The sequence below is a fragment of the Lynx rufus genome, unplaced genomic scaffold (genome assembly GCF_022079265.1).
Source record: "Lynx rufus isolate CCGP_SWC_20201006 ecotype Redwood Valley unplaced genomic scaffold, mLynRuf1.p SCAF_2, whole genome shotgun sequence".
NCBI lineage: Eukaryota > Metazoa > Chordata > Mammalia > Carnivora > Felidae > Lynx > Lynx rufus.
Window position 1 is genome coordinate 79,727,827 of NW_025814834.1, and position 16,877 is coordinate 79,744,703.

Sequence of the window (16,877 nt, forward strand, 5' to 3'; positions counted from 1 at the left end):
TTAAAGTCATGATTATAGTCCAGTTAGCTGTTTTAAATTGTACTTCAGTTTTTTCCACCTTTATTTTTTAAACATTATAAAGTATTACATGATTGTGGAAAATGTTTTAAGCAATAAAGAAATGAATAAAAGTATGTAAGTATATATATTTTATATGTAAACTAACAATATTAAACATTGTTCTGCAATTACTTTTTCACTTAGAAATAAGTGAAATTGGTCTGTATATATAGATAAGGTCTGTAAATTGATCTAGACTACTAGATTACATGAATATATGTTGATATGTATAATATAACAAACTACATGCTATATATTAATTTTTAACATATATGATGGATTAAAATATCAATCGATGTAAATATCCATTGATCTCATTGATTTCTAAAGCTATGTGTATGGGGTTTTTTCAGTAAGATATAATTTATTTACTTTCAAAATTGCTGGAAATTTAGTTGTTTACAGACCCTCTCCTTTTTAAAATTACTTGGAATGTCACTTAATCTCTAAATTGTTGCTGTCAAACCTTTTACTTTCACTCTGACTTTCTTTCTATAGACTCTGTATAAACTCGCCAATGAAGAAGCAAAGAAGAAAGGCTACGACCTGCGAAGTGATGCCATCCCGATCGTGGCGGCCAAGGCCTCCAGGGACATCGTCAGTGATGTGAGTAGCCACACTCCATGTATGTACATGGCTGGATAGGATTGGGACCAAATGATCATTAGTACAGCAGGGAGATGAATCTATGTGCCAGTTAAAGCACACATATTGTGCTTTAAATGAAAAAAAAAATGTTTTTCACTGGAAAAAGCTCTTTTATATTTTTAACTCCAAAAACTTTAATATTCAGGTCCCATAGGTGGAGGTGGTGTCCTAAACTTTAATATAAAATTGAATTTGAATCTATAGTTATTCATATCTACAATTATAGATATTTCTTATAGAAATAAGAAAATGCCAGAAGAGAAAAAAATAATAATTTGGTTATATGTGTTGGCTCAATATCAGAAAAAGACCTGGTTCAGCCAGGTCTAGGAAAATGTACCTTTCCTTAATCTTGCTCTGGATCTTTGCCAACTCTTTCTTTGGAAAATTACCTTAAGTGATTCCTTTTGAGCTCTTTTTAAACGAAAACAGAAAAACAAAGACAACCAAAAACAGTAAAATGGTGATCCTCATTTCTTTTCTTGCTCTCTCTGAAAGAAGTGAGTCCTTCGATGAAGAATTATACATATACATTAGGATTTGCGTGATGTTATTTCCTAAAATGAAGAGAAAATATCCATTCAGCACTTACCACCATCACCACCACTAAAATGCTTTCTTGTAGTTATATAATCTGTTTTCTCACTTGAAGAATCCCAAGAAACCCCAGCCAAATTTGATCTCCAACAGAGCAGGGTATGCTGAATAGAAAATGCAAGTCAGCCCATTTTAGGGAGTCAGGTGGTGCAGTGACAAGTCAACAGAGCTAGGTTTGGGAGGTGGGAGGGGTGGGCAGAGGAGGTAATATGATACCTGTGGCCTGGGAAGTAGCCTTCTCAAAATCAAATGTAAAATTTCTGGGTTAGTGATTTCACTGGCCCAAGATAAAGAAAAGGTAGTTTATGCTTCCAGTTGATTTTCTGGAGGTGTTGCTGCCTTTTTTTTTTTTTTTCCCAGGGACTTAATGTCTGCAAAACCTTAGAAGTATGTAGTTGGCCCTGTCTTCCCATTAGAGTATTGTGAAGTCAAGTCAGAGTTTAGGATAAGGAAACAAGTTGGTATTCAGATGGTTCCAAATTTAAAATAATGATGTTTTAAATCACAAAGATTTTAGCCCTTTCTAACATGTTTGCCTTTTAAATGACTACTTTTCAGTACAAATACAAAGATGGTTATCGCAAGCAACTAGGCCACCACATCGGAGCCCGAGACATCAAAGATGACCCCAAGATGATGTGGTCCATGCATGTGGCCAAGATCCAGAGTGACAGGGAATACAAGAAGGACTTTGAGAAGTGGAAGACCAAGTTCAGCAGCCCAGTGGACATGTTGGGGGTGGTCCTGGCCAAGAAGTGCCAGACCTTAGTCAGTGATGTGGACTATAAGAACTACCTGCACGAGTGGACGTGCCTGCCTGACCAGAACGACGTCATCCATGCTCGGCGGGCCTATGACCTCCAGAGTGATGTGAGTACTAAGACCCGTTGTATACCACCAGTGACCATGCTTACGATGGTAATACACAGTGATACATAGATAATGGTCTAGGATTAGTTAGAGCCCTCAGAAGTAATAACATTTTTTGTCTCCACCTCTCATTCACTGTGCTTTGCTTTTCTTTTAGAGAGAACACGATCCCATGAAAGTGTATCTAATTTGGCTTCATATTTTATATTTTTAATGTTTATTTATTTATTTTGAGAGAGAGAGCAGGGGAGGGACAGAGAGAGAGAGAGAGAGAAAATCCCAAGCAGGCTTTGTGTTGTCAGTGCAGAGCCTGATGCCGGGCTCAAACTTACAAACAGTGAGATCATTACCTGAACCGAAATCAAGAGTCAGTTGCTTGGGGCGCCTGGGTGGCGCAGTCGGTTAAGCGTCCGACTTCAGCCAGGTCACGATCTCACGGTCCGTGAGTTCGAGCCCCGCGTTGGGCTCTGGGCTGATGGCTCAGAGCCTGGAGCCTGTTTCCGATTCTGTGTCTCCCTCTCTCTCTGCCCCTCCCCCGTTCATGCTCTGTCTCTCTCTGTCCCAAAAATAAATAAACGTTGAAAAAAAAAATTAAAAAAAAAAAAAAAAAGTCAGTTGCTTAACCAACTAAACCATCCAGGTGCCCCTGGGCTTCATGTTTGAAAAAGACATAGACATGATGTTTAGCTATTAAAGTTTTTCAGTCTTTTTTAAGAATTTTTTTTTTTAATTTTTAAGTAATCTTTATACCCAACATGGGGCTCAAACTCATGACCCTGAAATCAAGAGTCATGTGCTTCTCTGACTGAGCCATCCAGGCACCCCAAATTTTTCAGTCTTTTTCTTTCATTTTTAAAATCAGGTGTCATTACAGCTTAACTAAGACTTGCTTTTGTGTTTGATCTCACCAGAACATTTACAAATCAGATCTCCAGTGGCTGAGAGGTATTGGCTGGGTCCCTATTGGGTCTGTGGATGTGGTCAAGTGCAAGAGAGCTGCAGAGATACTGAGTGACAACATCTACCGCCAGCCTCCAGACACGCTGAAATTTACCAGTGTGCCTGATTCCTTGGAACAGGTGCTGGCCAAGAACAATGCCATCAATATGAACAAGGTGAGTCCCCAGTTTGGGGGAAACTAAAGTAGAACCATATGCCCTTGAGAATATCTATGGTTAATTTAGTCTTTTAATTGTTTTACAATTGCCATATTGTCTTTGGTGGTTTGGTTGCATTTTCTATTCAGTTACGTTAGGATTCCAAAAATGTATGTGGGAATTTCTGCTTTGACATCTCTTGTGAAAGAGCCAGAGCTAAGAATAGGACAGGTGTTTGGTGTTCAGTTTGTTTGAAGTCAATGAGAGTAATACATGGTTTGATATAAGGTTTCTTTCCCATTGGGTATTTATCTAAGTGAGTACAAAACTAGCAAGTCAATGCGAATCTCCATAACATTCATCAAAAAGAAATCTGGAAATGGCATATCCAGTTACATTTGCCATTAACAGACAAACAACAAACAAAACCATGGGAAGGATTTAATGTAACCACAGTGCATATGGTATGTATGCTTGGAAAATACTTGTTTATAATTGGAGGTGATAGTGTAACAAAACACACACACAGGTTTTCTTTTCATATCTTAGTCTATGTTTCCATTTAGTGGCAATAAATATCTTGTAATAGCAAAGAGATTTGGAGTGTTGGTATAAAGTACACAGCATAGATAGGGAGGAGCCTGGCTTCCAACTTTGTCATGAACTCTAAATTAGAAACTCTTATTTACATTGTTTTTATCATTCATTAACCTGTTGATCATTCACAGCGCTTATACACAGAAGCCTGGGACAAAGACAAGACCCAAATTCACATCATGCCTGATACACCTGAAATTATGTTGGCAAGACAAAATAAAATAAATTACAGTGAGGTAAGACCATTTGTTTTGTTTTCTTGGTTTGACCACATTGATTTTTTGTTGATGTAGTAAAAACGTTAGAATTATGGATTTAATTCTCATGTGCACCAGTTGGCTTAGTTTTGATTTTTTATGCCCGTCACCTTACCCTGAATATATGTGCCATTTTTCAAAAAGTAGATACATAAAATGGTACAGAAATAGATAAATACAAAAATATCTGCATCTCAGGAGGAGAAAGAAAACTATCAAAGTCAACTATTAATGATTGAAATTCATTATAATTTTAATTAAAAAATAATGATTGCTATGTATCAGATTAACACTTCAGTATTCTGTGAGTTTTTCTTCAGTTACCTCACCTGTGAAAATGGGATAAAAATACCTATCTTGAAGAATTTTCGTGGTGGCTGAATAAGGTAGTATATATAATATGCCCAACGTAGGGCCTGGCACAAATAGTTGCTTAGTAAACTTTAACTTCTTCCTGTTACCATGCAAATTAGATTTATTTAATATACTCAAAATAACTTGAGCTTTATTTACAAGAACTGAAATGAGAATCCTCAAGTCCATCCATTTCAAAATTGCCTGAAGACAATAAAATATATTTTTTTATGTGTTGTCTCCAGCCTCACTAAACGTGTCATCACATATCTTTGCAGTCCAGAAATACTGCTGCAGGGACAGCTTCTTGCCCAGTTGTACTTGCCAAAATCAACAATTACTGGTTTATTCAAGAAGAGATTGTTTTCTCACACGTTTGTGTGTCTTCGTTTAAAAAAAAAAAAAGGGCGGGGGGAGACTTTTCTTCAGTTTGAGAATACTGGAAAATTAAGCACCCATTTTCAAGACTTGACCATCTTCATTCTTTTATCTGTATTGACTACTTTTATTTATAATCAGCCCTAAAGAAGAGTCATGCTTCATTTAACCGTGACAAGTGACAAGTGAAATGAAGAGGGTACGATTTCCCTCCCTCTAACATTATAAAACAGATCCGAGGACAAGCCTGATCATAAGTATTTGCTTGGTCTTGGCTTCAGTCATTTTTTGAAAGAACAATTTTTCTCTTGGCCACAGAGCTTCTCTGTTCGTTGAGCTTTTCCCAAGAGGTCTGTCTCACCCCAGACAGATGAAGTTAGTTTCTACCCCAAACTGTAATGACGCTTTTAAGCCTCTGCCTTTTTGTTAAAATGAGGTCAGATGAGGTAGGTGTTTTTTTGTTTTTGTTTTTGTTTTTGTTTTTTAGCTGCTGAGAGGAAATTAGGCTTTTATTTCTGCAATTTTCAGCTGGATTCATTTTCTTTAAAATGGCATGATCATGTTAATTGCCTAAGGACTGTCTTCTGAAGATTAGATTTCATAATGGCTCACTTGAATTTTTTCTCAACCCAATTGGTACCTTCATTCCGTACTCAATAAATGTAAACAAAACAAAGCAACCACATCTTTTTTTTCTCTCAAATTCTCATTTACCTGTTCTAGTTCTCTTGGGTAAATTACTTACCAAACAAGCTTTAAAACATAGTCTTGATGGTAACCAAAAGCGTTATCTTCTTTGAAGCCCTGCATCTTTTTCAAATGTTGAAAGAATGAAATAAGTCAATTTGTTTGGCCTAAAGACATGAGATGATTTAAACACATTTTTTCCACTTCTGCAGAAGGACAGAGTCCTCAAAGGAAAAATATAATAGGCAAACTATTTGACTCTCCAGTTATGAAATAAACATTTTAGAATTTTTTAAGAAGATCAAATGCCCTTGGGATTTTAGCTTAAATGTATCCAGTTTATTCTTATTTTTGTTTCAGCTTTTCCTTGTAAAATCTTGGGAAGAATGTAATTTGTCATGTATTGATAATCTACATTAAAAACATGTAATAAGTTCCTTCTAAGACCCAAGTCATTTAAAAATTAAATATCTCTGCATCATATTTAAAATTCAGACATTATTCCAATATTTTTAATTCAATCTAACATGAGAATGGGGGGTAATGATGAAGCAATTCGTTTTCACTATTTCTGCCACATGTTTAAAATTTTTCCTTACATTTAAAATTTTGTCTTCATGCAGCCTCAACAGTGACAAAATACTGAACACTATAGAGTAGGAAGAAAGATAAAGCCCTAAAGAATTGTAGGTCATTGTTGTTTTGCCCTTAAAACCATAAGCAATTTCTAAATCCTTTTCCAGAACTATCTACAGGTTCTGCATCTACTTGCTCTGAAGCAGTAACTCTCTTAAAAGAGGAAAGGGAGGAAACTGAAATTAAAGATTAAATTAGTCCATCATAGACCACTTTAAGAACTATGTCTCTGTTTTGGGGTATAAAGATGAGCTACCTTCCAACTTCAGGTGTCCTTGAGGTAACACAAAGTCTTTCCATTGGGTACTCTGGCTTGCCGTGTTATAAACAAATCACTTTAACAGGGAGGGCTTCCCTTCCCTACTCTTCTAATTACCTGCCTGAGGGGCCCTGCCCTCAGTGGTGTCCACTTCCTCTTTCTTAGCCACTCTTCTTTAACTTTCAAACAAAAAGCACAGATTAAAGGCCTAAAAATCTGCGAGAACAGTCAAATGCCACTCGTGCTCCTGAGTTGGATTCTAGGTAGACAAACAATATTGCTATAAAGGACACACTACTGGGACAGTTGGTGGAATTTGAATATTCACTGTCTATTAGATAAGAGTATTGTGTCAATATCAAATTTCCCAAATTTAATAAATATATTGTGGTTGTGTAAAAGTGACCTTTTTCTTAGGCAATATATGCTTTAAATATTTAAAAGTGAAAGCCATGATGTCTACAATTTACTCTTAATTGGTTCTTGTAATTGAAAATAAGATTTAAAAAAACAAATATACATGCCAAACATACACACATAAAAGAGAAAGAGAAAATAAATATGGCAAAAGTGCTAATAATTGGGTAGCTGGGTGTTCATTGTACTATCCTTTTTTTTTTTTTTATTTTTTTAAACGTTTTATTTATTTTTGAGACAGAGAGAGACAGAGCATGAACGGGGGCGGGGCAGAGAGAGAGAGGGAGACACAGAATCGGAAGCAGGCTCCAGGCTCTGAGCCATCAGCCCAGAGCCCTACGTGGGGCTCTAACTCACGGACCGCGAGATCGTGACCTGAGCCGAAGTCGGACACTTAACCGACTGAGCCACCCAGGCGCCCCCATTGTACTATTCTTAAAACTTTTCTGTAGGTTTGAAGTTTTTCAAAATAAGGAAAATATACATTTTTAAATATTAAAACATACATTAAAATATTTGACCAGATAAGATTTTCTAAAGATTTTATTTCTAAAAAGAGGAAAAAAAGAAAGCATACCTGTTCCAGCAGTTAATGTGGTACATGCCTGAGTGTATTTAAAAAAAACAAAAAATCTGCCAAACAATTTAATTCATTAATATCCACCAAAACCGTTTTTAAGGTTTTCAATCAAGGTACTGTGATTTCCTATAAATCACAAAAGTAACATTAAGAGATCCAATAAATTTTTACTTTTTATGTTTAAAAATTATCACAATGCATACTTTATTATTGATTAATTAAAAAACAATATTAGCAATTATTTTAAATTTATCTTAACAGTATATAGGATTTGGTCAAATTCTTGTGGGTGGCTCACAAGCAAAAAATGCTGAATGAAGACTTCTAGTATAGATGATTTGTTTAATGTACTGGTTCTCAAACTGTGTTCCCACAGCACCTGCATTCCACCTTCTATGTGTATCTATCCTATCGTAGAAACTGAATAGTGGGTGTTTTTCCAATTTACAGAATAAATTATCAAATATATTTTAATTAGTTTTGTGTTTTTAACTAATAAATTAACAATTTATAATTAAAATTTTTAAATAAAAAATTAATTATGGAGCAAATCAATATTAACAAAGCCATTCAGGAACAGATTATCCTTAGTTCAGCACTATTTGGTTGTAGACACATACATATTTAAGGTAGTGTTGTGTATTGTTATGTAATCATATTCTTTGCTAGTAAAATTGTCCCTAACTCAAATTTGGAGTTAAATCAACACTTCTTGGCTGTTTGATGAGAAGAGCAAGGGCTGAACAATCCAACACATTTGAAAGCTATTGATTTCACGTCTAAAATCTGTAAGGATTTGTGTAAAGAGAACTTGCAGCGTTAAAGCCTGCCAGATGTAAAATCTCAGCTTAAATAGCTTGGATAAATAGAATGTAAAAGAAAGAGGGGTGTGTGTGTGTGTGTGTGTGTGTGTGTGTGTGTGTGTGTTTAAGATTTAAAGCTGAACATATTAGTGCAGTTAATTCTGCATCCAAAGCAGTCTTCTTTGGACAAAAATACATTTTTAGAGTGAAAGTATTACATCTAAAAGCTACTATTTCTGGGACACCTGGGTAGGTAGTCAGTTAAGTGTCTGACTCTTGATTTCAGCTCAGGTCGGTAATCTCACTGTTTGCGAGATCAAGCCCTGTGTCAGGCTCAGCACTGACAGAATGGAGCCTGCTTGGGATTCTCTCTCTCCCCTCTCTCTGCCCTTCCCCTGCTTGTGCACTCTCTCTCTCTCTCAAAATAAATAAGATATATATATATATATATATATATATATATATATATATATATATATAAATATATAAACGAATGAATGAATGAATGTTGCTACTTCTTTCCTCAGAACTTCTATCGCCAGGCCATGGAAGAAGCCAAGAAAGAAGGCTATGACTTGAGAAGTGATGCCATTCCCATTGTGGCTGCCAAGGCCTCCCGAGACATTGCCAGTGATGTAAGAGCTGAACAAGTCCTTCCCTTTGCTACCAACAGGCCAGCCCTCTGTGCAGGGAAACACAGATGGATGTCTCTATAGTCATCATCCATGGATCTTAACTTACCTTAACTGCCTTCACTGTACAGGCAAATAAATTAGGGTTTGAGACAGTAGGTAACCTGCCCAAGATCACAAGCATCATTGAGACAAAGTCTGAACTGGAATGTAGTTCCTTTGATTCCTGTCCTTTGGTCTTTGTTTAATAAGATTGGGTACCTTCATTAAGGCTAGATGGACATATGTTGAGCTAGTAGCTCATAAAACCTCATGAGCTCTCCTCAGGATACACTCAAGACAAAGATGCCAGGAAAGGAGCGGGATTTAATGGAGTTCTCCCTCCTGATTCGAGGAAGGACATAGGATAGCAAAAAAGATATGTCTGCATATTCCTTTACCTTAAAAGTGAAGATATCAGATTCCTGGACAACTTAAATATTAATCTGAATAGTAGAAATTGTCCATTTTTATAGGCTTTTCTTTTTAATCATGGTTTAAAAACATATAAAATTTACTGTCTTAACCATTTTCAAGTACATAGTTCAGCAATGTTAAGTGTATTCGCACTATTGACCAACAGACTTCCAGAACTTTTTCATTTTGCAAAACTGAAACTCTAAACCTATCAAACAACAAAATTCACCCATTTTTAAACTACTGCTCCCAGACTATTTGTGCAGAGGAAAATTATTTCTCAGAATGCCCTAGAAAAAAGATTAGGAAAATCTCAGTTGAGTCCACCCATATGACCAACTTCTCAGACACTGTTTATCACTACAATTGAACTCACTCAAAGTTCACTTTTTAGTCTCTTTTTATCAAAAAAGATTTTTAGCATCATATAAAGTGATCATTGTGGAATTATTCTGTAGAAATGTGCAAATGAGCACAACATCCTTTTCATTGGAAGTAAGCGTTTTCCAATGTGTAGCATCTCAGCACATGTTGAATGTACCCTAGCGTCTTAAGGATTTCATAGAAAAGCCTCATCACAAAAAGAATGACAGGAAATAGCCCTTGGTGCTCCCTCCTTATTTACTGGTTTCTCTTTCAGTACAAATACAAAGAAGCTTACCGTAAGCAGTTGGGTCACCACATTGGTGCCCGAGCAGTACACGATGACCCCAAGATAATGTGGTCTCTCCACATCGCCAAAGTGCAGAGTGACCGAGAGTACAAGAAAGAATTTGAGAAATACAAGACCAGATACAGCAGCCCAGTGGACATGCTTGGTATCGTTCTGGCCAAGAAATGTCAGACCTTAGTCAGTGACGTGGACTATAAACATCCTCTGCATGAATGGACCTGCCTGCCGGACCAGAATGACATCATCCAGGCTCGGAAAGCTTATGACCTCCAGAGTGATGTGAGTATCCCTGATGCTGGTTCTGCATGTTAAAAGATCTGAAACATGTCCTTAAATTCTGACTAGTGCCAGGAGACTGGAATTTATTTGTATGTTTTAAACAATATACCATTAAATGTTTAAAAAGAGTTTCCTATTGGAAGTACTACAGTTTATTTCACAGTTTTTCTCCCCCCAAAGTCATATGTAAAACAGGAAATAAAATATATATTATCGATTATATATATAGGTACATTTCTTCCTAGTAATTCAGGCTTCCTTTGCATGAGTTAGGTGAAACTTAGTCCTCAGAAGTATATAGCTGCATATTTTTGGCTTAAAGAGAGAGAAATACATGTTGGCATGGAGGGAGGTGGAAAAAGTGGGAACAGAAGTATATTATACTAAATCATTTTAACAAACATTTCATTTTTTCTACCTACTGACAGGGAAATACTAATATATTACTGTCTTTTTCAAAACCAATCGTCTAATTCTTGTTAACAGTTACCATGTACTAGTGATAGTAAAATAAAATGAATAGAGAAATATATATTATCTTTACAACACCACATTACACACTTGATATTTTGTGATTTTGAAGGCGGAAATAAAGATTTTTTTTAAAGTTCTTTTTACACACCAGAAGTGCAGCTATGTGTAGTGATAGATGTTAACTTGACTTATTATGATCATTTTACAGTCTATACATATACTAAATCATTATGTGGTACACTTGAAACTAATAAATCACATGTCAATTATCTCCATTTTAAAAATGTGAGAGCGTGATTTGCAAAGGTTAACATTACTATATGCTGAAACTCATTACTGTAGTTAAATTTCACCTCTTTTCCTTTAAAAAAGGCAAAAGAGTTTTTGTGACTGCAGCAGCATTGGTCTGAGAGTGGGGTCTTACTGGGAGCTATTAGAGCACATTTTTCTTTTTTATTTTTTTTTTATTTAATGTAATTTATTGTCAAATTGGCTAACATACAGTGTGAGAAGTGTGCTCTTGGTTTTTGGGGTAGATTCCTGTGGTTCATCACTTACATACAACACCCAGTTAGAGCACGTTTTTCAGAGCTAGAGAAGCTCTACTTCTGTGTAAAAATCGTGTACTACCCTCAAGGGCAGGTGTCTTCTACATTTTACAAAAGTTCTTTTATCATATTGGTATAATCCTCTGTACCAAAAAATGCTCAGGGGGAAAAAATATTCTCAGGATTCAATAATACTTTTAAATGAGTGATCAGCTATGCTGGGAGCTTTATTTGTTCACAAATACTTTGTATTTCCCTAATAGGCATTTTGTGACTATGAATCTAAAATTCTAATTAGTAAATGTGTTTCCTATCTGTTCATTTGCAGAATTTATATAAGTCAGACCTTGAATGGTTGAAAGGCATTGGCTGGGTTCCGATTGGTTCCGTGGAAGTGGTTAAAGCCAAGAGGGCCGCAGAGATACTGAGTGATAATATCTACCGTCAGCGTCCGGAGACCCTGAAATTTACCAGCATAACTGACACTCCAGAGCAGGTGCTGGCAAAGAGCAATGCTATAAACATGAGTAAGGTGAGTTTTTATTCCTCACTGTTAGGTAGAGGAATTTACCATCGAAAAAGGTTAAAATTCTGACATGTTACAGCATTCCTATAATTCCTATAGGATTTATGATACCTTTGTAAATAAATGATTTTTCCATTATAATACCATAGTTACTTAATACTTCAAAATATTAAGCTGTTAAAAATACTATGCACTATAATTATTTCATAATTACAGATTTTAAATACTGCAACCCATTTATACTTTTCAGAACTGCTAAAGAATTTTAATAAGAAACAGTAACAACCAAGTCAATGAAATAGTAAACTAGTAAGCTAAATACTCTGGGAAATAGTAATTTATCTACATGAAAAGTAGGAATTTATACAACTTAAGTAATTTTATTTCTACTTCGTATAGAGGAGAGGTGACTGACACATATCAAAAGAAAAGCATCTTTGAATGCCAAAATAATTTTTCTAATTTCTTTCTTCATAGCGCTTATATACTGAAGCCTGGGACAATGATAAGAAAACAATCCATGTCATGCCAGATACACCAGAAATCATGCTAGCCAAACTCAACCGAATAAACTACAGTGATGTGAGTAAACTATTGATCATATAATGAACAGAAAGGCAAAAATGAACTATTGTAACGGTTTCCTAAGTGACATGGTTTGACTTATACACACTCCAAAGTAACGTCAGTAGAATAGAGTTCTCTCTTGCTTCAATTTCGGGCTGTGTGGTAGGTCCACAAAGTAGCCAGCCTTGTAGCAACAGGGTAGCAGGGAATGGAATGCTTATGGAGAAATATTTCAATGGGAATTACACTCCTGATGTCTTCTCCTACAGGTCAGTGTGGGTATCAAGCCATTATTTGATTAAACAGCTATTTAGGAGGCACTGTTGGAACCCAGTGAGGTGTCATGCCCTCTGGTATTCTGCTGTTTCAGTAATGCTCTGGTTACCCTTTAAGCATTACCCTTTAAGCAAATTCTTTGCAAGTATTTTTCTAGGCATCTCTCTAAGGACTAGTATTTTCATCAGGGTGATTTTTTGAAACCCTGCTCTACATATTGATCATGGTCTGTGATGATAGTCCATAGCAAAATGATAAAAAATATATATAACACGTTGAGTTTTTCATACATTCAAATATATTCAATTTGAAGATAATGTCCTTATTCTTTCTCCTTGTTTAGTATTAACATGGTTTTCTTTTATATTATAATGGTGATAGTAAATAGTTTTTTTTTTTTTTTTTTTTACATATTCTTGTTCGGTAAAACAAAATTTTGGCAACCACAGGCTGATCTCCCCCCAAGATAATTTGTGTGTGTGCGTGTGTGTGTGTTTTAAACTTACCAATTAATAAAACCTCCAAGTTTAGAACATGTGCCTTAAAATCCTTAGGCACCTACAAAGCAATTTTGTAGAAACCCACCTAATATTTGATTTTATGGATTTCTTTCTATAGTTTAAATGAGGACAGGGAAAATTTAATAATAACCTTTATTTTTTAATGAAAGGAATAATGATTAATGACTTTCTTTTCTACAGAAACTCTATAAACTTGCTTTGGAAGAGTCCAGGAAGGAAGGCTATGATTTGCGTTTGGATGCCATCCCAATCCAGGCAGCCAAGGCCTCAAGAGATATCGCTAGCGATGTAAGTTGATGTTTTTGGAAGAGGCATTTCTTAGACATTTTCCCAAATGGCAGCTTTTATAATTTTTCTTGCCAGAATTTTGGTTGTCCCTACAAGTCTCAATTTCATTTGGTAATTCCACCATGTACAAAGTTGCCAATAAAAACAAAGCAAACCACAAGATGATGTGTCCATGATGATACCTGTTAATCAGTTGGGGTTAGAGGTATTTTCTTGTAAAATGAGGGTTTTATAGACCCTAAAAATGGGTTCATATTTTTGAGCCTTAGAAGTTGAGCAGCAAATGCTGTGGATGTTTGTAGAAGACATTGAAAGAACATGTACATCAGTCAATATAAATGTGAGTTCTTTCCTGCTACTTCCATCCATTCTGGCATCAAAGGAAGACTAGATGACAGATGTGTTTTAGAGTTTTGTTTCATCCTTTGTAACTTTTAGTGAGATGTAACTCTGAAGATGCCCCTAACGGTTGTAAGAACAAATTGAGAAGAGAAGCTTGTTCTCTTCTCTGTAGCTTTTCCTTCTCATGCGAAACATCTCCTGAGAGTATCTGGCACCCTTATTCTGTACCATGACTCCTGAGGACCCAAATCCAGGCTTTCCTTCTTCTGGGAGGGCTCCATGCCTTAGACTTAGGCTTCATTCCTTCTATTATCAAAACATTCTCAGGGGCGCCTGGGTGGCGCAGTCGGTTAAGCGTCCGACTTCAGCCAGGTCACGATCTCACGCTCCGTGAGTTCGAGCCCCACGTCAGGCTCTGGGCTGATGGCTCAGAGCCTGGAGCCTGCTTCCGATTCTGTGTCTCCCTCTCTCTCTCTGCCCCTCCCCCGTTCATGCTCTGTCTCTCTCTGTCCCAAAAAATAAATAAACGTTGAAAAAAAAAAAAAAAAAAAAAACATTCTCTGGCTGTAAAACAGCTGGAAAAGTCCACACTATGATCATCTTATGATAAGATGAATCATAACATGTTGTTCTTGAATTCTAAAAGTATGGAACAGTAACCCAAGGCATGACTCTTTCATGGTGAAAGTTTAGTGACCTAACAGGAAGATATTTTCTGGTGAGATCATCTAAATGTAGCCCATTCTCTTGATCAGGACATTCAGTATAAATTCTAAAAGATAGATTCTAAAATATTCTTAATACATTTTTAGGAAAAAGCCACATCTTTAAGCAGATGTTTTTTTAGAATGTACAAGATGTTTTACATTTCCTTGTTAAGCAATCAAATGTGAAGTAGGTAATATAGTTTAATAGAATGGAAAAATATTAAGAACTAGAAGCTCTCTACTTGAATGTCAGGTACTTGTGATCGTGAACAAATCAGCTAAAATTCCTCTAGGTTTCAGGTTTCTACTTTATAAAATGGGGTTGATAATATTAGCCTTTCTCTCTCACACTAGTGAAAGGAAAAATCAAAAGAAATAATGTGTGTATGAAACTATAAAATGTTATATAAATGAGATGTTCTTATCAAACTCATATCTTTTTTCTTTTTTTAGTACAAGTACAAGGAAGGCTACCGCAAACAGCTTGGCCATCACATTGGGGCTCGAAATGTTGAGGATGACCCCAAGATAATGTGGTCCATCCATGTGGCCAAGATCCAAAGTGACAGGGAGTACAAGAAGGACTTTGAGAAGTGGAAGACCAAATTCAGCAGCCCAGTGGACATGCTGGGATTGGTGTTGGCCAAGAAGTGTCAGGTCCTTGTAAGCGACATAGACTACAAACATCCTCTACATGAATGGATCTGTCTGCCTGATCAAAACGACGTCATACAGGCTCGGAAGGCATATGACCTTCAGAGTGATGTGAGTGGGCCTAATATTCATCAGCATGTGTTTATTTTTGTTGATTTTAACTTGAATCTAAATGCCTTTGTTAAACAATTCATTAAAGGGGCAGCAATCCATCCAGCAAGTAGAGGGTAACTCCAGAGTTGTAAGGAAAAAAAAAAAAAAAAGTTTTTTATAGGGAGGAGGATAAAGGTAAGGAGGTTATTAGCAAAAGAATGGAAAGGATTGTTTCAGACAAGGTCACCTTCCCTTAGGGGAAAGGGAAGGAGGTCAAATTAGGTTAATTACCTTTTTTTTCCTTTGGGGGATAGGGAAGGTCCATGTGACAGATTACTTCCTTGGTGCTGACCCATCAGCACATTTAAAAGATTTTTTAAAGGAGTTCTAACTTTTTTTATGCCATGGAATCTTTTGGCATCCTGTGAGACCTATGGACAACTTCTCAAGGCAATGTCATGAAATGCATAAAATGCAACATATGTATGTTTCAGAAGAAACTGATCACATTGAAATATGGTTATGAAAATATTAAACTTTGGGTACCTGAGTGGCTTAGTCCGTTGAGTGTCTGACTCTTTGATTTCCACTCAGGTTGTGATCCCTGGGTCGTGGGATCAAGCCCCATGTCTGGCTCTGCACTGAGCATAGAGCCTGCTTGAGATTTATGCGCTCTCTCTCTCTCTCTCTCTCTCTCTCTCTCTCTCTCTCAAATAAAAAACATATATATTTAACATAATCTATGATGTAGTGAATAGACATGATTTTCAAGACTTAAAAAATGTAGCACTGGGTATAAGAACTAGTTTAATTTCAAAGAAGGAGCATAAATATCTCAAGATGTCTGCAACAACTGTAATAGGATATGAAAATATTTGTGATTTTTATTGCTGACAAAGTCTTATATAGTATTAATGCTATTATGATCTATAGCCTATATTTATAATCAAAATAAATATTGTATTTCAATTAGAGTTTAATAAAAATAAAGATAGTATGTTTTTCTATTCAAGTACATTGATGCCAGGTTCAGAATCGCTGGTTTAATACAACCTAATTTTCCAAATGAATTGATTGTATTATCATTTTTCTGATAATGTTCTGTTATTTGTGCAAGGAAGTTTAAGAATGAATTGTACAAATTGAGACAATTTTTCTAAGAAGCTGAAAACAATAGCTCTCTAGAAATACGTGAGGCACTTTTGTTGTCAGCCAGTAGATTGTCCTTGGGACTCAAGTGCTACCTCATTGGTATAGTAGCTCCTTGTTTTTTTGGTCAGGCTCTGACAACTGTCACTTTCAAAAGCCTGATAAAAATAGTGGCATTGTAAAAAGGAAATTTCCCAAAGAGCCATACAAACAAAAAGAATTGTTACCTTTACTTATGAGAAAAATGCTCCTTTAGCCAATTACTTAAATTCAAAGAAGAAAAATTAAAGACGGATAAAATATCTTCTTGAACTATAACACAAGAAAGGGAATTGAGGATAAGATAAACAAGAGTAAAAATACGTGTACTCTTTGTTTAGAAGCATGTATATAGAATCAAATGATGTCCTTTTTGTTGTCCCCAGAAAACACATTAATTCAACATGTAGTCA

At 35.9% G+C, this 16,877-nt stretch overlaps 1 protein-coding gene across 1 annotated transcript in view; it reads left to right on the plus strand.

The window, feature by feature from the left end:
* Positions 1 to 16,877, plus strand: part of NEB (nebulin) — a 211,725-nt gene that overhangs the window by 90,464 nt on the left and 104,384 nt on the right. The window contains exons 62-71 of the mRNA XM_047083946.1: positions 559 to 666; positions 1,864 to 2,175; positions 3,087 to 3,290; positions 4,001 to 4,105; positions 8,768 to 8,875; positions 9,969 to 10,280; positions 11,631 to 11,834; positions 12,306 to 12,410; positions 13,373 to 13,480; positions 14,983 to 15,294. Of these exons, the coding sequence (XP_046939902.1) occupies positions 559 to 666; positions 1,864 to 2,175; positions 3,087 to 3,290; positions 4,001 to 4,105; positions 8,768 to 8,875; positions 9,969 to 10,280; positions 11,631 to 11,834; positions 12,306 to 12,410; positions 13,373 to 13,480; positions 14,983 to 15,294 (1,878 nt within the window). The remainder of the gene's footprint in view (positions 1 to 558; positions 667 to 1,863; positions 2,176 to 3,086; positions 3,291 to 4,000; positions 4,106 to 8,767; positions 8,876 to 9,968; positions 10,281 to 11,630; positions 11,835 to 12,305; positions 12,411 to 13,372; positions 13,481 to 14,982; positions 15,295 to 16,877) is intronic.